This window comes from Galleria mellonella, unplaced genomic scaffold, assembly GCF_026898425.1.
Source record: "Galleria mellonella isolate WM207_F2 unplaced genomic scaffold, CSIRO_AGI_GalMel_v1 utg113, whole genome shotgun sequence".
Taxonomy (NCBI): Eukaryota; Metazoa; Arthropoda; class Insecta; order Lepidoptera; family Pyralidae; genus Galleria; species Galleria mellonella.
This window is the reverse complement of record NW_026441975.1, coordinates 1,508,877-1,535,299: the sequence shown is the minus strand read 5'-3', so window position 1 is coordinate 1,535,299 and position 26,423 is coordinate 1,508,877. Positions and strand designations below refer to the sequence as shown.

General features: G+C 31.9%; 1 protein-coding gene across 11 annotated transcripts in view; it reads right to left on the bottom strand.

The window, feature by feature from the left end:
- The window catches only part of LOC113512967 (disheveled-associated activator of morphogenesis 1), a 115,128-nt gene that overhangs the window by 9,472 nt on the left and 79,233 nt on the right, over positions 1-26,423 (bottom strand). For 10 of the 11 annotated variants that reach the window (XM_026896949.3, XM_052892830.1, XM_031910929.2 and 7 more), the window contains 5 exons: positions 22,337-22,465; positions 4,466-4,633; positions 2,331-2,549; positions 1,042-1,182; positions 125-353 (listed from right to left, as the gene is read on the bottom strand). In XM_026896949.3, the coding sequence (XP_026752750.2) occupies positions 125-353; positions 1,042-1,182; positions 2,331-2,549; positions 4,466-4,633; positions 22,337-22,465 (886 nt within the window). Of the gene's footprint in view, positions 1-124; positions 354-1,041; positions 1,183-2,330; positions 2,550-4,465; positions 4,634-22,336; positions 22,466-25,983; positions 26,277-26,423 lie in introns of those variants that run through there. The other variant, XM_026896948.3, reaches the window with a different exon arrangement.

Below are 26,423 nucleotides of genomic sequence, written 5' to 3'. Positions count from 1 at the left end.
AATAGTCGACAAATGCCTCTGACTAAACCTTTAGATATTACAGTCGTGAACATATTAATTTATTTTATTTCTAATAAAATTCTTATATTCATGTCTACATCGGAGTATTTTTTTTAAATCATACCTGGCATTATCCCCAACATGAGCAGTTCATATCTGAGATGCAGTCTGAACTCCAAACTATCCTCTCCAGGTCCATAATTTAAGACGGCATTAATGAACGACATGATGGCAGTCTTCACGCCGAGGTCGTCACGGTACGCTCCCGTACTCCGATCGAGTTCGTTCACGATCCCTTGGAAACGGGCGCGTTCGCCAGCATACTTTTGATAGTGAACTATGGCCTCTAGTACCTGAAAACGATAAAATATAATTACAGGATACATAGTCAAACGTCTAAGTCCTCAGGAGGGGAATATATTGTTAGTAATGGGAATGCCAGTCCACATTACTAACAAATATAAGGATGACATGTATGCCGTGGGAGGAAGGGATTGTTAGTAATGCGAACTACCAGTCCCATTGCTAGCAATACACTCTATGAGATCGACCTCCACGTGGTCCCCCTGGAAACTGTTGTACTGAATTCCAGGTGCCTTCATCACAGTGGGCTAACTGATCTACCTTTTTATCCTCACCTATCATCCCTCATTAGTGCCCCGCCAGTGTATACCATTAGTGCAGGCGGAGCTGCCATTTCATTATCATCCATAAAAAAAGACATCTATGCAGCTCCCTTAGAAACCATCGCGGTTGATTTCTGGCATCTTCGCTAAGATGGCCCATCTGACCTAACAACATCTCCATCATTTCATTTATTGTTGGTGCTCCGCTATTGTGTATCATTAACATAGACGGATGCACCATCCTATCTTCATCCATAAAGAAAGATCTTATAGCAATGCATGTTCCATGAACATCACATTATACTCATATTTTGTCATATCTACATTGCAGTTAATATCTAAAGGCAACGTTACCACTTTCCATCAGGCGGACCGTTAGCTTGTTTTTCTTTCTAAATGTATAAAAAGTGTTTACCTTTTTGTGTCCTCCTGGCACCAAACAAACAGCACCGAGTATTTCCAACGCTGCTACTTTTGTCTTAACATTCTCTGTATCTAACGACTGTGCAATCAGATCTATACTGGTGGGATGTGCTAGAACATGAGCACGGCCAGTCTGCAAAAAATGTTATATATTATATTATTTAATAAACTAAATTAATTCAGTTGACGACGGTAGACTAGTCCCCTGTCATCTATCTATATTTCTTCATGCTAAGTCCTTTGCGTGGTAGACAGAGGAAACCGAATGCCAAAAATCTCTATCATTACATGTCTACATCTTTTGTCACAACATAAAATTTTCCTGGAGACTTGACTCCTCCCTCAGACAGAAAACAGTCTATTTAATCATAAGAATTTAGGTACTTTAGGTCTACTCTTGTACCTACCTCCGTCCACTTTTGCATTGTATATCATTGTATTCTAATATGGTCGGCAAAATGTACTAATAGACAGATACCTTTGACTAACTCAATCAGGGTTGACACTCAAGAGTACTTTTTTAATAAAAGATTGTCACGCCTGTCTTTGTATGCATTAGAAACAAAGATAAAAATTATTTTGCATGTCTAATGACACTAGATGATTATATATAACAGGCATATTCAAAAATAATCAACAAATTGTTGTTATATGCAGTCTGAGAATCGAACCCAAGACATTACTCATAGTTTATTCAAAGAAAAACCAATGAAGCGATATATCATGTGTCGGTATTTGATCAAATGCATACCTAATTACCGAATGCGGACATTAGCCAACATTTTTTGCTCCAATGATCACAATTGCTTCTGTATTGCTAATAAAAAGCATCGTGGTCTAATGATTTATTATAACTACATATGTACATATAAAACTTCAGTTCGATTCTAACGCCAAAAATCGTATACTAATTTTAAGCTAGAAATTGTAGGCCAATTTTAATTTCCGATAGATTTCTAAAAAGAAAAATTTTCTAAAAGAGATAAATGTAGAAATCACCATTTACTATATAAAATTCTGTTAGGTTTTCCAATTATCTGAATTGAAATTAGTTGCAAATGAAAAATAAACCTGGGTTTAAACTAAAATATCATGTGATTAACCTGGTTTAATAATTTTACAGATCGACAGATAACCCTAAATTTGTGTAACCTTCGACGAAATTTAGGGATGCCGAATGTTAGGCTCCCCATAATGAAAACAAAACTATATCTACATCTAGCTATTCCCTCCATCTTTTTCATTTCTTTTAAGATTTTTTTTATATTATTAATAACTTACAGAGTTATTCATCAAAGCCTTTATCGCAGCGATGAGATTATGTCTGGTGAGTGCATCGTCCCTTGAAGCTCGTTGTAAAACATCTAGAAGTGCCCCCAGGCCTCCTTGTTTAACGAAACGGAGTACGAAGCTATGAGCTCGAGTTCGGAGTGCAGTTTTTAAACCATCCACTAGGGCGCAGGCTTCCGCTGGTGGTATACCGTCCGTTGAAGCAAAGGCCTGGAATTTAAAAAAAATTGTATTAATTAATATGTTCATTAGTCGTGTAGTCCGGGCATAGAAAAAGCCACCCCCTCTTTTCCTGTGAGTGTCGTAAAAGGCGACTAAGGGAACTTAATAGTAGATAAATGGGCAGCAGCGTCCCTTTTACCTTCTTTTTTTTTAACCTCTCAAAGTCTGACTAGCGTGGCAACTAGTGGCAAAACTCTCCTTATGGAGAAGGCTTATGTTCAGCAATGGACAATTAACGGCTGGAATGATGATGAATATATTGAAATACAAGAGAAAGCATAAAACATACTTTATAAAATAAGAATCATAATTATGGTAAGAAACCTTTGCCTTTTATTAACGCCTTGTTGTATTACAAACACTATAATTTACTTATACAGTCAGCATTAAAAGTTAATGTACTCTTATGTTCCATAGCATACATAATGTCATTGCTATTATTTAATTAACTAACTGCTTCATCCATGATTGTTCCGTAATGTTAGATAGCCTATAACCTACCATAAAGAACGAGTTGTCAATTTCAAAAACCATTTTTCAAATCTGATCCAGAGATTAGTGTATTCAAACAAACAAATAAACCCTTCCGCTGTATTATATTTATTATTATTATAGTATTATATATTTATTAAATCCAATCTTATATTTGTACGATATTCATCCAATTCTGGTGCTAATATATTAAAATAGTAATGCATAACTTTATTTAGAGTTTTAAAAATTGTTTACGCATTTATCGCTTTTTGATGCTAACTGTATAGATTTACTGTTATTTTTATATAAGAAACTATTTATATTAATAGATGGCGTAAAGTAAGTTATTTATAACTTAAGTAAATATATAGTGTGGTGCTATAAAAATTAATTACTTTTTTAATTGTATATTGGGCCCATTTCCATTATGCAATTGGCGCGTCACGTCACGCTTGCGTGAAGGTTACATACTCATAGTATATCAGCAGCATTTTACTTATACGCTTGACTGTAGTTATCATCACACAACACTATTATTAACTACTGACCAAATGATTACACTACAATTTCACAGAGATACGATAAGCAACATGCGACATGATCGGAGTCGTCTTCGTAGGGTAGACAGAGAAAATCGAATGCTAACGAACTTTATTACCTAATGATGATAATTCCCTACAAGTATCTTGCTGCGTTCTCTTTCATAACAAAATTTGAATAAAAATAATTTACTATTACGTACTATGAATATTAAAATTTATAACTATTTGTAACTACGGCTAAAGTTACGAAAAGTTACAAATATTTTATAAAATATAAAAAATTTTGACGTTATCTAGATATGTTACTTAAGCAAGTATTCACGTACTTTGATTACAAATAAATAAGTTACATTCATTATCGTCATTTCAATCGAACGTTGAACTGCTAAATTTGTCTTTTTAAAAAAATACAGCTCTGAGTCAACTCACCCATATATAGGTAAAATCAAAGTAATTAGTTGATTTTTAGGGTGCTCGTGAAACTCAGTATTTCCCTCAAAGAAAATAGGGCCACAAAAGAGAAAAATCCTTCCATACTTACAATGTATCCAACTATCATTTTAGTATAAGAGAATATATTTTTATCTCGTTCTTGGCCCAAATCTTTTCAAATTAGAAGATTTCACTGATTAAATCGGTTTCACCTCTGTCACGATATTAATTCACTATCTCCAAAACAACTTAACCTATTTTAATAAAATTTTGTAAATGTGTAATTTTTTTTTTTTTTTTACTTGAGAGATAGGGTATTATTTCTCAACAGGAAAATATTTCCCAATGGGTAGTGGTTGGGGGCGAAACAGCATTATAGCGTCATCTGGTTTCCAATAAAATTTAAATACACAATAATTCATACTTCTGCAAAACTCTTTTTAACGTTCTACTCACATCAGCGATTTCATTCAGCGCCTTGATGTATTCCTCCACTTGAGGGGCGGTGGCCAGTGGAGGGGCCTGGCCTGGTGGTGGTCGCCGACTGCAGTATATCTGCCATTTTTTCGCGGCCGGTAAATCCATCATGGCTGCTTTATTTACTGCTGTCAAGTCCAACTCCTCCTGCAAAAGGAATGAAGATTTAAATAAAGGGATCAGGAGTCATGACATCTTACGAGTACTTCTCACTTATATGATAAAATTATAAATAGACAATATTAGTACATGGAAGATATTTAAGAAAAAATAATAATACTTATTAAAACCAATAGAGGCCAAAATTGTTTGTTTGTATGTTTCTTCCGGAATGACGTAAAAACTACTGCATTAAATTGGATGCAATTTTTAATGAATGAATGAATGGATGAATGAGTATACTTTATTTGCATTATACAATATAGGAAATAAACAAGACAATTTACAAACATAACGATACAATTGTATAAGTACAGTAAGGCGGTCTTATTGCTGAGAGCAATTTAATGTTATTTCTGAAGATTTTACTTAAACTCTGGTTTTTGTTTTATCTTGATAAGCAGTAAAGAAGTGATCTACATCATTACTATTACTGAAACCACACGTATGAAGTAGCAAGCAAAAAGCTAATTAAGTAATATAACCTTATGATGATATTTTATTACATACTTTCATAATTAAATATCGTTAATTGATAATATTCTTATATGATCTATTTATTAGTGCTTAATTACACAAACGACTTCACCCTTACGAAAATACTATACATATTGCAGGTTATCTCTCTACTACATTTTATTCACACCAGTTCATCAAACCTGTCGACAGAGTTAATTTTATCATTGCAATATTTATTTCATAACGAAGAATTCTAGATATTCAATTGAAGTAGTGCCTTGATTGTCCTATAGGCAACTGGCCTGACTTGATACTCACTTATCGTCCCACCTACTATATGCTAACGGAGTATCAATATATATGTTGCAGTCAAAACTCTTAACCAGTCAAAAGTACTATTGACTAGCAAAGTCAGTCAAAAGTACTTTTTACTGAACAGGTTGGTTAGAAGTGATTTTGACTGACAATTAATGGTTATTAGTACTTTTTTGTTTGTTAGATTGCAAATTTGCGGTTTTTTTAATGGATGATAATAAAATGGTAACCACACCGCGCTATCGGTATACACCGGCGGAGCACCAGTGAAGGATGATAGGTGAGGATGAAGCAGGTCAGTTAGCTCATCGTGACGAATTCAACAAGAATTGTTCTCGATGGTTTCCAGGGGGAACCACGTGGAGGTCGACCTAATAAGGTATATTGCTAGCAATGGGGCTGTCAAACTCCATTGCTAACAATCCTTTTCCCCCGCAAATTTGCGGTTAGGTTAGGTTAGGTACTTTTAACTGTTATTTTAGTTAAAAGTATTATTGACTAAAGCATACGGTCAAAAGTACTTTTGACTGATTTTGCTAGTCAATAGTACTTTTGACTGGTTAAGAGTTTTGACTGCAACATATACATCGCCAGCATTAATTATAGCGAAGGCAATAGTACCGTTACCCATATACTTATCGCCTACTCCACCCTTTAAATATACCTATTTAAAGGGTCGAGTAGGCCGTGCTCACCAGAATTGTCTAGTGCTCACCCTGGGATCAGAAGCAGAGCTATTACCTACGAGCAAAGACATATCTTAGGATACATAATGCACGAATTTAAGGAGCCAGGTCTCCTCCGAAATATTATTTAATACGCATGACCGCTTCATATTTATTCATATAAAAAAACTATTTTTTTATATTTTCCTTTACCACATGAAAAACTGATGTGATTATTGAATATTAAAAAAAATATATTATGCATGAGAATAGATTGAAAAGCTTTATAAGTTCTCGAAATTTTACTGTCAAATGCAATCCCTTGATACCGCTACAACTTTGATAAATATCCTTGACAGCATTCACATCAAACTTTAGAACTGCATTTTTATCGCAACCATACATTTTAAATTAAACGCTATTGCCACATAAATAAACAGGCCCATTTGATAACTACATTCCTTAGAACACACACGAAAAACTGGACTTCCTAAAAGGTACGAAATGAAGAATCTTAAGTCCTTTAATACCATAGAAGGATACATGACCCAGCTACTTGTTTGTGTTTATTAATTAAAACCGCGATAGGCACGACTTACTTAAGGATAAATAGGCCAGATGATAAGTAAATCTCATCCTACAACCCTAGATTGTAGCTAATTGAGAGCAGGCAACTCGGCTACATTTTATTGTATTTTCGTTCATCTCCCATTTAAATTAAGTTTCATTAAAAAAAACTTTATACCTGCAGAAGTCAGCTATGAGATTTTAACCTAATGTACAACACAAGTAGGATACGCAGACTTCTGACTAGCCTATATTGATCAAATAGTGGTCAGATCTATCATATAAGTGGATAACACATCACATAGATGTGATGTGCTATCAGACACAAGATTTAAAAATCTCTAAAACAGACATGTTTGCATAAGCCAAATGTATAAAAGTGGATAAAGCAGGAAAGTTCGTTCGATACTCAGTTACTTTGCCAACCGCGCAAAGTACCAGGCATGAAGATAAATAGATGAACAATTAGATACAGGAAGTACTTTCCATCACTTATTTTGCCATACTTCCATACCAGTTAGATATGTGTAATTGCTCTTATTTATATCGTAAGGCTAACGACTGGCTAAGCACGGCTATATTGTTACCACGGAAGTGGCCGTATTACGTATGTAGGTTCCAAGACCGCAATTATTCTCAAAGAATGGCGATGTCATTTGAAATTGTAACTTTTGTCATCTCGTATGGAACACGAAGTATGCCAATAGTAAAACTTATCTTTTGTATATCACTTACTGAGTATGCACATGTAATTTGGTCCATGGTATGTAGGTCACTTTCGTATTAAAGGTTTTTTAAATTCATCATTTTATGACAGCGGTATTAAGCAAATGCATGAGTGTGTTTTGGTTGGAAAAGTAGGATATGACAGTGAAATCACAACGTAAAGAGGTATAAAGGTATATCTTATATATATTAGATCTTAGTCCTGAGTAACCGCAACGCATGTGAGGTACCTACCTATAACATAAATGTAGTACTCGTAAATTTGATAGTAACGGGAACTAATATCCCCATTGCTAACATTATACCCTATTAAATCGGCCAGCATGCGGTCCTCCTTGAAAATCCTCGTGGTTAATCCCATTAATATAATAAATGCGAAAGTTTGTAACGATGGAAGACTGGATAGCTGTATGTTACTCTTTCACGCAAAAACTATTGAACGGATTTCAATAAAAATGAAATGAGTATGTTATATTCTAACTTAGTTCATGGGATACTTTATGTACTGATTGATATGGGCAAAGCAGCGAGATACAGCTAGTTCCCAACAAAAGTATCACGATGACCTAACTAACCAGATTTTAACTTCACCTGTCATTCTTTTGTATTCTTTGAGACTATATGTCGTATCTTTTACATTTGACAAGGTTTATTATTAGATGGTTTAATCACTTCTGTGTTATTCTTATATAAACTTTACAATAAATAAATAATTGAATTTATAATAATCAAAGTTATGATTTTATATTGCGTAGCAAAATTACTTGTTGCGAAGCAAAATCTCTTAGTAGACACCCAATTCCGCATTCTAAATATAAATGTTTCCAATGTGCCTGTGAAACATTTCATTGTTAAACGGTGTGCATTGTCATCCATAAAAATAGATACGTGTAGAAAAAAGTTTAAGTAAATATTTGTACCTATAAATACAAAAAGAATGAACTAACAACTCCATCAGTCAACACTGTGACATCTTGATGAACATGACTTAACGATGGCACGGACAAAGTTATATTAGCCGCAAAAAAAAACTTCGTTAAAAAATGTCCGATCTATCGGCGGAAACAACTTGTGTGATGTGGTGACATTTTGTGTCACTGTCTATTATTTTTAATACCTTTTTGTTTTTTGACTAACAAAGAAAATAGGGAAATATTTTTTTTATTTTGTTTTACATATATTTTTTTCTACGGAGCAAAATCTATTTTACTTGCAACTAGACTCCTTATTTATAATTCAAATATTTTCATTATTATGTGTTTGTGAAACATCTCTTCGTTAATTGATATGTTTAATTCGTGTTGACATAAAATTAGTAAATGTAATAACCAATATTAATTTTGTTCTGTTTGCAGTCAGTGTGTTCGTACGAGGTAAAATATATTTCATAATATAAGGAGATGCAACTTTGATTGCCTAGACAAGAACCAATTTAGAAAACTTCGTTATTAGTCTAACTAAAAAACGTGGGGTTTCAATTACGCAAATCAACACATAAAATACTATTCCATAGTGATTCTTTTTTTAGGTACCTTACTTTTATATCTATTACTATATATCTTATAAACAAACCTTAAAAAAATCCAAGTAATAATACCATAAATTACTGACATAATTTCCAAGAAGGCAGGCATATATCAAGACAACGTGTCAGCAGTTTAGTTCCGGGTCAATACATTTCTATTTCAATGATTTTACGGGTAGGGCATGTTAAGTATTCGCCACTTGTCTTACATGACGTCACAATTTTGACCGCGCTACGTACTACTTGTTGACTATAGTTACTTACGCACAACAAAATAACACAGTAGTGTTGTCTAATAAACTATTATCAATTAATCGATAGTTGTTGTATGTTGTATCAGCTGTTAACTGCCCACTGCTAAATATAGCCTCCCCCATAAGTGTTTTAAAACTTTTGCCAGTAGTTGCCATGCTTGGCAGGCGGGTTGGCAACCGCGGTTTAGCTTTTGATTATGTTTTAAGAGGGCCGCTGCTGCCTATTCCTTTATTATAGGCGCCCTTAGTCACCTCTTACAACGGAAAGGAAAGACTGGCCTATTCTAATTCGGGATCTATATACATGTAGTATATAGTAAACATTTATTGACGACCTAACGATTATATCAATTAATTTGAAAGTGGCGATACTAAAATTATAATTTAAAATTTAATCAATTATAATCAAGACTGTATCTGTAACTAGGATATATATATATATATATATATATATATATATATATATATATATATATATATATATATGACTGTGATAAGTAACCTATATACTTCTCCATAATTCTCCAATTGCTATAAAATTTGGTGTATAATACGTATACACCAAATTTTATAGCAATTGGTTAACCCATTAATGCACTATACGGTAACAAACAAACATATTTGTACATTTATGTTAGTAAGGTAAAAAAGTAACTGTAATTCCGACACTGTAAACTAACAGGTTTTTACGCTAGTGCTCCAGTGAGGGTTAATAGGTAAAGATGAAGTTAGATAATTCGACACATCATGATGAGTTCACTAGGAATAAATCATAATAGTTTTTAGGAAAAAGCGCGTAAAGTTTGACCTAAAAGATACATATTGCCAAGAATGGTGCTGCTAATCCCCACTACTAACAATACTATTGTACAATCAACTATTAGATTATTCTAGACGCTATCAAACTATCAATTAATAATAATTCAATACTCAACGATTATTAGGCAGCGTTGCCTACAAATTATATTAGGAATTAACGAATATATTACCTACTAACAAAGGCAAATGTTATTACCCGGATATCAAAACATTATTTGTAATAAGGTGCGTTCACTTTGAGATTCCATTGATGACATTAAGCATTTTAAATTAGTAATTTTATATACTCAGGTTTTAAGAATTAAGAAAAATATGTTGTAATTTATTATCAAATATTTTAAAAACATTAGGTTTATCTTTAGTTATACATGGATATATATGGTTATATATGGATCTAAATAATTATACACAAGCATTCTATACCTTAACAGGTCGAACTCCACGTGGTTCCCCCAGGAAACCATCATGGTTAATTCCAAACGCTAGGTTAACTGACCTATTTTCATCCTCACCTATATCCCGTCACTAGTGCCCTGCCAGCGTATAACATTAGCGTAAGTGGGATTACCCACCTAATAAACACACAAGCATTCTATAAATAGATGCATATTATATTATTATGAAAAACAGATAGAAAACATAAACTTAAAAATTGAATATAATATATCCAACTTGATTTTACATTAACAATTTTTAATATCATTTAAAGAATACACATTTTATTAATTTCAATATTACAGATTCGTGTCCCATTTGTATTTCAACCGTGAAACAGTTGTGTTTGCATGGCTGTGTTTCGGTTTGAAGGGTGGGATATGGCGTGAATTTACTCGGTACAGAGGAATAACACCTGAGTCCTCAGGAATGGCAACGCATGGGGAGTATCATGGGCGAAACAGTATACTCTGTTATGTGCATGGTACTGCTCATGTCTATAGGCGACGGTTACCACTTTCCATCAGGTGGGCCGTCAGCTTGTTTGCCATTCTAAGTTGTATAAAAAAAAAAACTCAGACCTTCTCGAAATTTTACATTATGGTTCCTCTTACGTTTTTCTAGGTTTAAATTGAACCATAGTAGTTAAGTAGCTGCTGTACTAGTATATATAATTATTAAATATTTAACATTCTATTTTATATAGATAGATAGATAGATAGATAGACAATTTATTTGCATTACTTACAGCACACAAATTACAATAAAAAAAAAAACATACACGTAATACACAGCAAAAGAGACAAAAGAATAAAAATAAAAAAAGCACAAATAAAAAAACAAAAATACAAAAACAAAATACATAATCTAACAATCTCCTTTGTTAATATTCCTTCATGCGTGTGCCATAGTATATATATATATATATATATATATATATACATATAGTTCACAAGATAAGAACTTATCCAAATTACTCACATTTTATGCCAAGGAGACGCGGGATATTTAAAGTAATTGTATAAAATTTGTAGAATGTTTATAATTCTTTATAAAATGTCGTCCTCGCTTTCCATTCCAGTACGCAGTACTTAGGGAATAATCCGCATTTCCGCGCAATGCTTGGAGCAAATGGCGCAATTAGCTGTCAGATTTCAAGGTATCATTAGTTTGCTCTCGGGTCGGCAGCTTTTGCAGATTTATTCAAAGTTGTATTTTTATAGACTACAATAAAGTAATGAGGTTTCCTAAGTAAAATTTTATGTGGAAGTTTATCAATTTAATACTGTATCACACACTTTGATCAGTAACTGAACGAATTTGATAGAAGCGCACAACTGGATATTTCTAGTTTAACTCAGGACAGACAGTTTTATCCAAATTCAAATAGACAAAACCGTAATTAGCTAATTACCTATAACAAATAATATAAAATAGATATGTCTTTTTGTAATCTGAAAATTCTGTACACAAACAGAAGTGTCTATTACAAATTTTCGTACTGATTTTCTTTTTATCATATAACATGGTTATAAATATTTTTATTGTGAACACGTTCGTTAATTGGCATTTTCATAACCTTAAGGTCCTCAGAAGACTTGGCCTAAAAACAGAGAAGATATACCTATATACATCTTAATATTAATGGTCCAGAATATAAACTAAATTAATACTCTTGTACTAAAGTGCTCTAATTTCCATTACTAACACAATATATAACATATTATACAAAAAGTCATTATATTAGCCTTCAACTGTCCACAAGGGAAAAAGAAAATAAGCTCTTATCCGTCCTTCTCCATAAAGAGGATTTTGGCAGGAGTTTTTACACTTAGCAGGCGGATTGGTAACCGCAGTTAGGTTTTGGTGATGATTTAGAGGGACGCTGCTTCCCATTCCTCGACTGATAAGTTCCCTTAATCGCCTCTTACGACACCCACAGGAAAGGAAGAGGAAACTCATTCCTTTCCAGGATCACTCGGCAAATAAAAACCGAAATAAAGACTACGAATATTATTAAAGATTATCTTTTCATTTAGCTTTATATATTGACTTCTCTTATGAATCTTTCGATATCCATATAACTTTAGAAATTAATTGATTAAATACAAAATTCTTATGGTTATTCGATGCTATTTATAGAAAGAAAGCTTTCATTATCCTTAGCAAGGAAACAACAGTTTTATCAGTGTCTGATGATATCCGAAGCTTTCTCCAAACGAGCATAGATAACGAAGAATAACCTCACAACAAGACAACTAACGAGGCGATAAGACTTAAACGACAAATTTAAGTAACTATATTTACGTACAAGATACACCTTAGGGCTAGAATATATTCAAGAAATTGTATGACAACTTTCAATTACTTATTTGAAATGAGAAAATAAGATCAAATATGTATGTATGTATATGCAGATAGCTGAGGACCGTTCCTATGGGGGGAGGCCTATGTCCAGCAGTGGACAGACAATGACTAAGATAATGATGTATGCATGTACAGAATTACTGGTCTTTTTAAAATATTGTAAATAATACTAATAAATTAACTATAACAACATATCATCATGTCTATATAACATAAAAAAATATCAAAAAAAAAACACAAAAACAAATATTACAATATAACCGTTATAGGAAAGTTCAAAATCTCCTATATTACTAAAGTTAGAGCTTCTTTCATTGGAATTTAATACAATGTGAACAATAAGTATGAAAGAGTCTTTATGCCTGTCAAGAGTCAACGTAATTAGCTACAGGGTCAATGGCGATTAATGAACAGCAACTTAATTCAATAAATGAATGCAGAATTCATGAGAATGTTGGGTTTAGGTCGGCATGTGACCTTTGTTGCGTCCTACTGCTCTTTGGATATTCTATGTTAAATTGAAATTCTACTATTTTACCAATCAGTTTTACAGCAAACCTGCATCTCAAACAACCCATTTAATAATTTCTCTTTCTTTTTTTCTAATCTCTTCTTATAGTCTTTAATTTTGAGTTTACTTTTGTTATACTACTAGTATGTAGAAGGAATGGTGACACGTTGTAGTATTCTTTCTCTATTATCCCAAGGATCATCTGAATAGCTTATATATGAAATACTAAACAAATTTTGATGTAATTAAGCACAAGTTATATTGACTAGGTCCAACATAAATAATAAAAAATATAGACTACTATAAATTATTATTAAATCTTGTTACAGTTATATAAATAAAGATCCATATTATCCTTTTCAAGTATACGAGCATGGCAACTAAATATGCAAAGATAAGTAGTAAGACATAATACGTTGATATTTTAAAGTGCTTGTAACAGGGAAATTCCATTTACATAATTATCAACAAATTTATGTGACATTATTTAATTAGAAAACTATTTTGAAAACACGTTTACATGCAAATAGTAAATTGACCCGTCAATGTAGCATAGGACCAATAAATAAGACAGCTTGTACTTGCTTCATAAATAATGCACCCATTTGAATTTCTTACTAAACATGTAACTTGGGGTAACTAGAAAGTTTCACTAGGTATGTACACTAATGAAACTGTCAGAGAAGTTAATACAACAGAGTCAGCATGAACTCAACTTTCAAATACAAATTAGAAATCATTTCACGCTCATGGTAGATTTTCTACTATGCAAACACAAAATCATTTTAAATGAATCGTAATAATACAGGATAATTTTACGATTTATTTAAATATCTGAGTATTTAGACAAACGCGGCCAATGTAAACAACTACGACTTGTTGACAAGTGGAAGATAATTGGCTGCATCGGTGTCAAACGTCTTAATAGCATCGCGATGTCTTTACTCTAATTAGAAACAAATTGATAGTAGCTGGTATGACTCAGGCTTCTATACTTTTTTACTACCGTACTGTGAAATCGGTACGAAATAAAGCAAATTGTTTTATGAACACCTAAATTATATGGTCATTATTTCATTAAACCAATGAGAATGCATGAAGAGATGATAGATGAAAATTCAGCTAACGAGTTGAAATTAACAAATCAAACTAATAAAGTAAGTATAATATCATAATTTAGTCAAGCGTTGTTACAATTTTAGTTTTAACTTACATAATAATATAATTATAATTAGAGTAGATTTATGCTTGACACCTTGTTAAGAAACGGGGCTTCTCGTGACCACCCGAAGGTTAACGAATAAATTAATAATTAATAACCATTGCCTGATGATCTGGAAAATAATATAACTAGTTCTGAGATCACTATTGAAAGTCCAGTGTAGACAATAATAATAATTAATACTGACCTTTTAGGTATGCTAACAAATCTGGTTAAGGTAATGAATGCATTCATATTTGCCACCTCAACCATGTCTATAAATTCCAATTGACCTTCTCTTTTCATGTATTTTAATTCATCAAGCAAAAGATAAAATTCATACAGGGGTCGTATGAATTTTACCTTTTGCCTATCTGCTTTCTTGTGTTTATTCGTTAAAGATGCTCCAAGTCAAGTGGAATTTCCCATTTATTCTTACTAACGACAAAGTTCATTAATTGTTTCTATAAATAAGGAATGACCTTACTCGTACGACGAGTAGGTTCAATCTAACAAGGCATTCAATAAATTCTAAGGTGCACAATTATTAGTATTGAAAAACGGACTTCTGGTTTTTAAACTATAATCTCAAGGTAAAATTAAAATCAACTAGCGAACTATCATTATTGATCTTCATTATATTTTATACTGTAAATATAAACAAAACTTTCAATAACTTATTTCAAGGGCTTCGAATTTCATTAACTTGCTATTTCCTATACTGCGATGGAGTTACACTGGCCTTGTCAAACGAAGCGGACTTTATGTGTTGCTTCTGCGTGCTGCGGGTGCCGGAAGTAAATTGACCTCTTATATGAGCACAATATAGTTACATAAGATACTTGCCTCTACAAATATCATAATCTGTGCACATATTTAATTTTCCGATGATACGTCTACTCCAAAGTTTAATGTTAATATTTTTTTTATAAATAAACATACGTATACGAATATGAGAGGCAGGCGTGTAATCAGCAGAGAAACGTCTTCACAATGTTTGACAGCAGTGTGAAAATTATTAGGTACCAGATGATAATCAAGAGCCGGACGAATAAATCATGAATAAGCTGTTCTTTGATATACTTCAAGGCCAGTGCCAATCAACACCAGCACTCGATAACCACAGTTGGGGGCTGGTGAAAGCGCAAACAATGAGCATTTTTGTGTAACGTCAAGCCTTATAAATTTAAAAAAGAAATATCATGATCGATGACTATGCAATACGATACACGGTAATGATAATTACAGTTCTTGGTATTATTCAATTTGCTCATTTACATGTGGTTCTATCCACTACTAATATAATCAATGTCAGATTAAAATTCCCACAATGTCCAATAATCTCAAGAGCATGCATGTAAATCACACTTACATTAAACTGCAAAAGAACAATACTATGAGTATTATCAAAAGTATACAACCTTTATAATTATTAGAAACTTCTATGACAATTTCGAACATTAAACTATAGATGCGATTAGGTATTATTCGGTTGATATATTAGTTTAAATTGCCTTGTAATTCCGGTATAAAAGGGATAAGCCGTTTCATTCCCGTAGGTGTCTTAAGAGGCGACTAATAATAATAATATAAGCCTTTATTAAAGAAGTAACATAATAAAAAATTCAATAAAATTAACATTTAATCAGTAACTGTTTTGTCACTCCTTTCTTGTCCGAAGACAAAGACCTCCTCCAGAGTCTTTAATTCTATTCTGTCTTTAACTATTCCTGCTATTGTTTTTATATCTATAACTCATCGTGTCAATGGCCTTCCTTGTCTCCTTTGGTCTATTCTAAAAGGCCACTCTTAAAACATCACTAAAGTCTAACTACGATTGCCAACTCGCATACCAAGCATTACAAATGCTGGCAAAATCCCCTTTATGTGGCAGGCCTATGTTCAGCAGTGGACAGTTAACGGCTGATGTGGCGTTAGTTTAAATGCATATATACATTATGATAATAGGTACTATAATATTATCATAAGGATAAGAAACTGGTACCACTTCTATGGTATTAATAAAACAAATTTTGAAAATTGTAATAATAAATTATATTATAAATTTATTATATTGCACTGAACATAATTTAATATAGCAGTAAATAATAGTAATATATACACTAGTACATTCACTATCTTGTACATATACATATATAGTGATATAAAATCAGGATATATCTCTAGTTATTCTTTAGTTGCTCCAATACTTTTGACGAAAGATGCAGTCATTGACTCATCTAAATCGGTAAGCAGGAACCGAATCGTAATCTTATCGAGCGTCAGTTGGTCACGGTAATTATAAAATAGCTGACACTATATAACACTTCGTCTACTATGGTCATTGACACTCAACGATCGCAACTTCATTACTTATCCGGAGATCGTATAGTCCACTAATCTGTCATTGAGTCATCATTTAAGTGAAAGTTTAGCAATTGTTACATCATGAAGCACCATGCGGGGTAATTGTTGTACTTGTTGTTTTATTTTCTCATCTACTCGACCGTAATTTACTTCAGTTGAGTCAGCTTTCAGATGCAATCAAGACTAGCGGTTAACGCGGCTTTATCCCCGTTATATCATCGCATATGCTACCGAGACAGAGAGTTCACAGCACAAGTTGAAATCTACTTCATTTAAAAATTGTTTAAATGTAACTAACAGACTCAGATATAAAAGAAATAGATACCCATTATTAGTAATTTAAAAAAATTTTTATGAATGAAAATAGAAAGATATCCGAAGATTGTACGTTGTACCAAAGATGAAATGATGAGGATGTAGTTTAGTTAGTTGATACAGTGTGGCGAATTCGCTAGGTATTTTGATGGATGAAAATTGTATGGTAAACCCGCCTGCGCGAACGGGATACGCTGGCGGAGTACCAGTGAAGGGTGATAGATGAGAATGAAAACAGGTCAGTTAGCCCATGATGATGAATTCATCAGGAATTAACCATGATAGTTTCCAGGGAGAACCGCGAGGAGGTCGAACTGGTTGGGTATATAGCTAGCAATGGGATTCTCAGTCTCCATTACTAACAATCCCTTTTCCCCCTCGCTAGGTATTAACCACGATAATTTCTACATGAAGGTCTTCCTGACAAAATTATAATATTGACTTAACTATAATGCATACAAGCAATGAAGATCAGCATCTTTATTGCTCTCCCTCCGAAACTGAACAGACCCCATCTTTCAAACAAACTATTTGCCAATTCATACCGTCCTATTTTAACAACAGATTACAAAGTTTACTTTTTAACATAAAAATGTAATATTAAAATAGTTTATGCTATCAGTATACGCTGGAGGATTACCATTGAGAGATGATAGACAAAGATAAAGTTAGATTTGACAGCACATCGCAATAAATTTATTAGCAATAACGATAGTCACCAGTGCGAACCGTGTGGAGATGTACCTGACAGCAATGGGACCGCTAGACCCATCATCAATAATGCGTTCACCAAAACACATAGCAGTCTGTGGTTAAAAGTAGAAGACGAATCAACTTCCGCATTATTTTATGAGTAGGATGATGATTAGAAGTTATTACATGGGTGGGCGGATGACCGCAACAAGAACTAGTTTCGATGCAAGTGAAATTTCGTTATCTCGATGTTTATCGCCATTAACTTTTGAACGGTGGGTTAATTAAATGTTGGGCTATAAGCCTTTGCAGTTTATGTGATGATACTTAATATCTTAATCGAGTGAAATTAAATTGAATATAGTAAGTACTTATTATTGGTACTGGTATTTCGTTACTCTGATGAGAACGAGAAATGGTTATAAAATCACAAATATTAGGAGTAGAAAGTAACTATTTTAGTTCAGTACCAATAGAATACATCCATATGGTGACAGAAGAGGAATACAAAAGTGACCACTCCTGTTCATAGCAACTAAAAAACTAAATATTTTTCTAAAACCACTTTTGAATTGCAAAATTTTTAAAATACCAAATCCAAATATATATATTTAAATTTAGCAAAGATTCAAAAAGAAGAATCAAAGTAAAATCTTATTCCAAATAAAATTTTCAAAACATATTAAGTTTAATATGTTTTATCGTAAAATGTGTGTGTGTGTGTGTGTGTGTGTGTGTAGTGTAGGTATGTGATTGAAAGAAAAGCTATTAATATGTTAAAAATAAATTGAAAAAAATTCGAAATGAGCGGAATTAACAATTAGTAAATACCTGTCTAAACATAAATAAATGTTTATTATTATGTCAGTATGTTAATATCTACTACTAGTGATTTTTTTATACAATTTCAATAAAAATATTATTATTTATTTTTATTGACAGACTATAAAATGCTTATAATAAATTATACATTTGTGATTACGACCTACCTATATCATCTTGAAATACACGAGAAGGTAATTTCTGTGCCAGCGGCAACCACTAAATCAAATTAAACGCTACCTTGCCAATCTTATTCGATACTTGTTATCTGATATCTAAGATAGGGTTGCAACATTTCAAGAATAACAAAAACTTTTTTTTTTATTTTAAATAAACATCTTCAATTATTTTATTTATATTTTATATTTTTCATAATATGATAACTGTTTATTATAAAATTATAAAAGTATATATCACGATATTGCACAAAGTAAAACGATGTAATTATTTTAGTACAAGTGTATATAAAAATTTATAATTTAAAGCTTTCTTACATCACAAACTATTTAAATAGTTGTAATGCGACGGATGAATATAGTATTATTACAAAGCAGGATATTATAAATATTTACATAACATAGCATGTCTGACATTCTAATGAAATGACATTTAACTATAAAATAAACTTTATAAATAGGTTAGAGACTAATATCAAAAATTAAATTTTAATTTACAATTATTACTCATCATTCTTTTTTCATTTGAATATTATTTAAATTAACTTCTTAGTTTTTGATATCATTTATATCTTTTTTGTTTTTATTGTATATTAGTGATGCTTGCTGTCTGGATGTAACATGTTGAAAGACAGCAATTCTTATAAAAAATAGATACTTTAATCGTATTAATAAAAATAGTGTACAACCAACATTGGATGAAATCTGATCAAAGAAGAAAATGCTTCATCAAAATCTGTGCAGAGTTGTCAGAAATATTGTAATATAAAAAAACGTATTTTTTTCCAATGGCCATTCAATCTATTTTGTGACAACCCTATCCATAATTAGAGTACCTACTGTGAAAGTATAATCTAAGGGTTTAAATCTCAAATCTTGTGGGCAAGATTAATGTGGTACATTTGTCAATATAACACCATCAGCTACATAATTTTAATTTAAACGTTCGTATTTTAAAATATCCTGATTTATTTTATTTATATCTAGATAAAAAAATCATAAATGCGTAGGTTTTACTATGATTTTCTTATACGTACTGGGCAGCGGTTGTAGGTGTCTTTTCTTTTTAAATAACAACTATTATCTGGAAATCGTATTAAAAAAATGTTGATATTCTTAACCGCCAATCTATTACATACACATATTAAATTGTTGTATCAGCCATTAACTATCCACTGCTGAACATAGCTTTCCCCATAAGAGGGGTTTTGGCAATAGTTTCCACGCTTGGCAGGCGGGTTGGCAATCGCAATTTGGCTTCTGATCATGTTTTAAGAGGGACGCTGCTGCCCATCCCTCCACCATAATCCCTTAGTCGCCTCTTATGACACCCACAGTAAAGGAAAGGATGGCCTATTCTATGTCGGAACCTACGCGGCTTCTTATCTACATATCAATATACAAATAATGTCCTTTATGACTTTATGGGCAGGTAAAAGTCATTTCTAATTCATTATTTAGAATAACAAATGAAAAACTAATTCATACGCTCATCCATGTTGGGCACGAATCTCTCCATAAGAAACGGATATTAATCTAATATTAACAAGCCAGCCAGATGGCTTGGTATATTCTTCTTTTGAGGTTTATTAGTGTGTTTTTTTTTTCATCCAGTCTTATTTTCAATTTTCATAAAATTATTTTATTACCTACATTTCTGTGCATTATGTGTAAACGACCTGAAATCTTCTCAAAAGATACGAGAAACAAATCACCTAAATGTTGAGATAAAAACATTCATCTGCAAGATAATGATAATAGACTAGAGTAGTTAGTTGTGTAACAAATGTCACAGAAATGCACTCTACAACAATGACGAAATTACGTAGGCACTGAACGATGGGAACGCAGCCAAGCTCCTAGGCAACTAAGTACCATGTTATGAAAACTCTTCGTCTTATGTTTTGAGAAATCCATTATATTTTAGTCATTTAAACAATTACTATGGAATGCGGTTATCGATAATGCTATCATGACGTAATATTATTGTGAGTGAGACGTAATATTATTGTAAGTGTAAATTAAAAATAATAATTAAGTAATCAAAACCTGTCAAGAAACCTAATTGAAATACTATTTAGGTCATTTAAATCAATATGAGAGTTCGTTTGTCTGATATTTTTTGCAAAATAATTTATTATTAATAACTAATATAATTTTGAATATCATATTTTTATTAAAATCTACTCGTAGCTTTCACCCGCTTCGAAACCCGTGAGTTTTGTGAACCTAAAACATATGGCAAATTTAAGCTACACTTTCAAGAACACAACTGTAAAAATCGCATCCAATTCGATGTAGCACTTTCTGCATAATACAACAATAAACATATCGATTATACTGTTCTTATTAAAAGCCCTTATATCAATTTCTTTTAATTATCTCCTATGACATTAGTTACATTAGTATTCTAAAGTACCCGCTTCTCTTGATATAATGCCACACTATGTACACGCAGCATCTAATTACAACTTAATTATATTATTATGTGTGTACATAGGTGATTAATAACAATATTCTCAATTCCAGTGTTAACAACAATCAGCGCTCGTTTAATTCCGTTCCGGATGGAGTGATGAAACCGAGAGTTTATCAAGTTCATTGACGCCAAAATGATCATAATTCACTTTCGTCGAAACAATGTTTACGTACATCACACACGTAACGTACATAGGTGTGTACATAGAAACTCGATTCCACCAAATTCTATGAACTAAATATGGCACCATTGGTGCACTATTTTATATCGATGAATGATAGCATTGTGCACTCGCCTCTGCTAATAGTATAGAGTAGAGGAAGACATGATGATAATGAAACTAATTTTCCAGATGCCTTAATTCTCAAAGGCTAAAATAATAACCTAAGTGAAAGAACAAATTACCGGCTCTCTCAATATAATAATTCAAATGTACCTATACGTAGATATATAATACATCATATAAAAATATTAAAGAAAGATGATCTATTAATCTTGTTGCCTACTTGATGGCTTGCATACTATAGATATGGCAACTGGAATATGCTATTGCATATTACAGATTACTATCATTCTAAGTCTAGATCTTCATGTCAGAAAAATCGACTACGCACGAGAAAAGCCTTTAATATTGCATCTATGTAGGGAAAGTTATTGTTAGCAGTAGGATCTAGAAGCTCCTACTGCTTATCAGCAATACATCCAGTCGGGTCGACCTCCACACGATTCCATCTAAAAACTGTTGCAGATAAATCTTGACGAATTCGTTCCGATGGTTTGACAGACTTATTTTCATCCTCACCCATCATTCCTTACTGGTACCCCGCCAGCGTAGGTATAGCACAGACGAGGTTAACATTCCATTTTCTCTTATTTAAAAAAATATTGCATGTATTTGTATTCTTGAGCTACGGTGACCGTTTACCGTCACGCAGACAGTATGCTTGATTACTATTCTCGCATCATAAAAAAAAACAAAGTTCAACGACACTTACCACCAGTTCAGCAAACTTAGCGTCCAACTCCTCCTGAGGGGGCATGGGGTGAGTGGGTGTGACGGCTTGTAACGCCAGCCCTCCCTCTCCCCCCACCACGCAATATGTAATCTCCGGGGGTTCGTCATTCTAGAACAAGAGTAACCAATGAATGAATGAAAACTCTATTTAAGCTCTCAAAGACAAATACATAAAATACATAACAATTTGCATTATAAGAAGTAATGTAAAAAAAGCAACAATGGGCAATAATAAATATTATTTGCTATTATTGACAAATATTTTCAATATTTTTACTCGTAAATTTAAAATTCATTATATTTACAATTGCAAATTCTCAGATATAAAGATAAATAATCTTTATTTAAATACTCGTTTACAAGTTTTTATAATATGTATTTTTTTTATGAACTTACTGCTGAGTTTGGAATGTTGTTATCTGCTAAGAAGAGCCCGCAAGAAAGTCATTAGTTACATTTTTCAAATTATTTTGTATAAGATAATAACAAAAATTGAAATGTTCAGATATGGAAATAAAAACCAGAATAGATATGTTATAATTAGGCTCACTAATATCGTAATTTATACTATCACTTATATAATTAATAGAAAACAAAAATGCTTAAGTAAAAATATTTACTATATTTTCTATTTATCTTCAATTAAAGAACTGGTATATCATTATGTTTACTACAACATAGAAATCCCATGTAATTACATATTTTTCGCATTATCCATTAAACTTTTGCTTTGCTTGCTTATATATGTATATGCCTACCTAGTCATTTTAAAACATTCCACTACAAAATTATTATAAAATTGCAATGCAAGTGATTGTCCAAAATTAAATTGACGTAACAACACAATGTCATATGCATAAAAAAACAGAAAGTTCGAAGCGAACTGCTTAATTTAAATACATTAACGAGGCTAAAAATAAACGAGAAAGAAAGCAATAAGTGTCTTCCAAAAATAGTAAGCCAAATGAAACAAATAAGGCGACGAGTAATCGGATATATCCGCGAGATGGCCTTTCATTATGGACAATGGACATAATAAGTAATTGGAAAACAAGGTAACTTTTTATCTTGCTGATATAATTAACAGTTGTAGCAGTCCATCCAAATTTAATTACTTACATGACTTCATGTTCTACAGTCATAAAAAAGGAATGGTAATGAACTTTGGTAATAATTTCGAGGCTGCAGTCGCATTTAATGTTGGAAAACAATGTGTAATTAAGTTAAAGACAATTTAGGTATTCTCTTTACCTTTTATTATGTCGGTTAATTTCCCCCGAGAATATTAGATAACAAGGTACTAAATAAGTAACTAACTAGTTACTTTAACTTACATAAATAAATAAATAAATAGAGATTAATATATTATTCACTTTTAGCATTAAAATATAATGAAAATGTAAAACAATATTAAATTCAGTAATAAATTGCTCATAAAAAATAAATATATATTTATTCTTAGAGAAATATATATATTATTCACTTTTAGAGATTAAAATATAAATAATTTAAAATTTTAATTCTGATAAATATGCAAGTAAAACAATATTAAATTTTTTAAAAATAAATTGCTCATAAAAAATATTGTATCTATATATTTATTGTACCAATTTGGTTTTTGGGAACAAGAAGAAGTCACACGGGGCCAAATCCGGCGAATTCGAGGGGGGTGTTCGGTCAAATGGAATTTTTACTCAAAAACTCACGGACAACAAGAGAGGTGTGGGCAGGGGCATTGTCGTATATATAACGCCCCTCTCGCGCCATGATGTAACGAGCTTTGAGGCGTCTGAGCACATTTTTTCCATCAACTGTCTGGCCTGGAGAGATTAAAATAAATAAATAATTTATTCCTAAATTTTAATTCTGTGATAGCGATATTAACTATGCAAGTAGGTTATCAAGTGCAAAGTTTAATTATAATGAAGTAATTGGTTTTGTTGATGTTAATTTGACTTATTTTGGATATTCTAAAAAAAAAAAACATTTACACACCGAAATGGTAAATATTGCTGAACAACTACTTAACAATAACTTAAGATCTGCTACTGGCAATCACCAATATTTTGTAAATAAATGATTATTATATTATTATTATAATGTACATCAATATAAAAATAATATCACCATAATTTAATAATGAAAGCGTTTATTCTTAGCTAACCTATGAGAAATAATAAGGTACAATAATATTGTACATACCTAAGCTGAACTTTGTCTTATCTTTTAAATAAATAATAACTCCTTGTAGTCAACGTATGCAACAACTAACAGATAACAAAGAAATAAACGTATTAACTTTTGTAACTTATTGAAGATCTTAGGTATCCTTCGAATTTATGTAATGGACAATTACAGCGTCCTTAAAATGTTCAATCTTGTTTTATTTTAGAAATAATCTATATAAATATACATCTTTAGACAACGAAAGTACATAGCTATCAGTGCCCCTAATATGGTCAAGTATAAAATAAACCACTTCTGAGTCACTGAACAATTTCGACCTTTGGGCGGCGCCTCAGACAATTCTCCGAACTGTCAACATGTCTCTTTGCCCAGGGTTGACTAGTGGATGTATTTAATTTTAACAATCATATAAGTTACTACAGAATAGACAGGTAATGTTTCATATAGAATTTTGACTATAAACCGAATAAATTTAACTGGCAAATCAACAGATCTCGATCACACGGACAAAGCCAGAGGTAAACCTAGTAAATGTAACCTTTTTTATATACATAAATCTAAATATCCTAACGACTCAAAAGAATTACATAACAATAAAAATTCTAAATATCTAGCTGTATCTAGTGGCTACATTCGCATAAGTCAATATAGATATAATGCATATATTGTGTGAAGTTAGAATATAATCGGAGTACGAAATTTCATTCAAATCTATTTAGTATTGAGTAATATCTCTACTATGTACACAAATACATTAAAGTGTTAACCCTCAAGTACTAAAGCTAATAAGGAGCTTTATTTCCGTCGATGACTTCACTGCAGTGGGCATCTCGGGCGCCAGGACAATTTTATTTATGAACTTAAAGGCATTGTCATTATTATTAACCCTAACATTTACGATCTCGTGTACTTAACTTAAATATAAAATGTTGTATAAATTTATTACTGGATCTAGTGTCTATAACTCCTCATTTACTTCATATGTAAATAATATTATAAATAATAATCGATTCAACGTGATGTACATTATTATCATTTTCAATCTTAAAAAAATTATAAAAAAAGAATGCAGCAATAACCTTGATACAATCAAGTATAAAGAAGAAAATAAATTGTCGAAATCTAGCTTCCTCTTTATATTTACGCCAAGTCCCTTACGAGACAGGCACAGAGAACCAAGCATTAAAAATGTCTATAGTTACATATACATGACTTTCTTAATCCATAATACCTGTATTTGTTACCTTATTTTGTTTCTAATTTATAAAATTATTTCATTAAAAGTAACAACTGATTTAAATATATAGATAAATATTTTTCCAAACCTTGTTCGTTTAGAACAAAACATTCTTTTGAAGAAACGTTCAAGATTGGGAACTAATTATATTTTAAATAGACAATAATTAGTATATTAGGTAATATATACGAGAATAAACTTACGCTAGTCACGAAATTCTTTTTTCTTAACGAAAAATGAAATCGTTTTCTATCTTTCCTTTTTGTACTGCGTTTCATACTATCCATTTCATCCATTATGACAATAACACTTAGTTAATTTTAATACCAACAAACCACTTCAATTATAATAAACGTTGTTTATCAAGACAGTAAATAAATAGAGTCACTACACTATACAAAAACGTTCGCGCGTACAACAATATACCGAGAGTCGTGTCGAGACGACTTGTAAGTGTCGCTCATCGTTAACTACTTCCGTGCATTTATGGAAACGTATTGTCTCGTTCTAATTCGATCAACAATTAAATAACGTTTAATTATATGAAAAGAGCTCATAAACTATTTGACGTTCCTTTTGTCGATAAGAGAGGATGACTTATTGTTATTACCTATGTACTCGTATTGTATCATGTATTTACAAT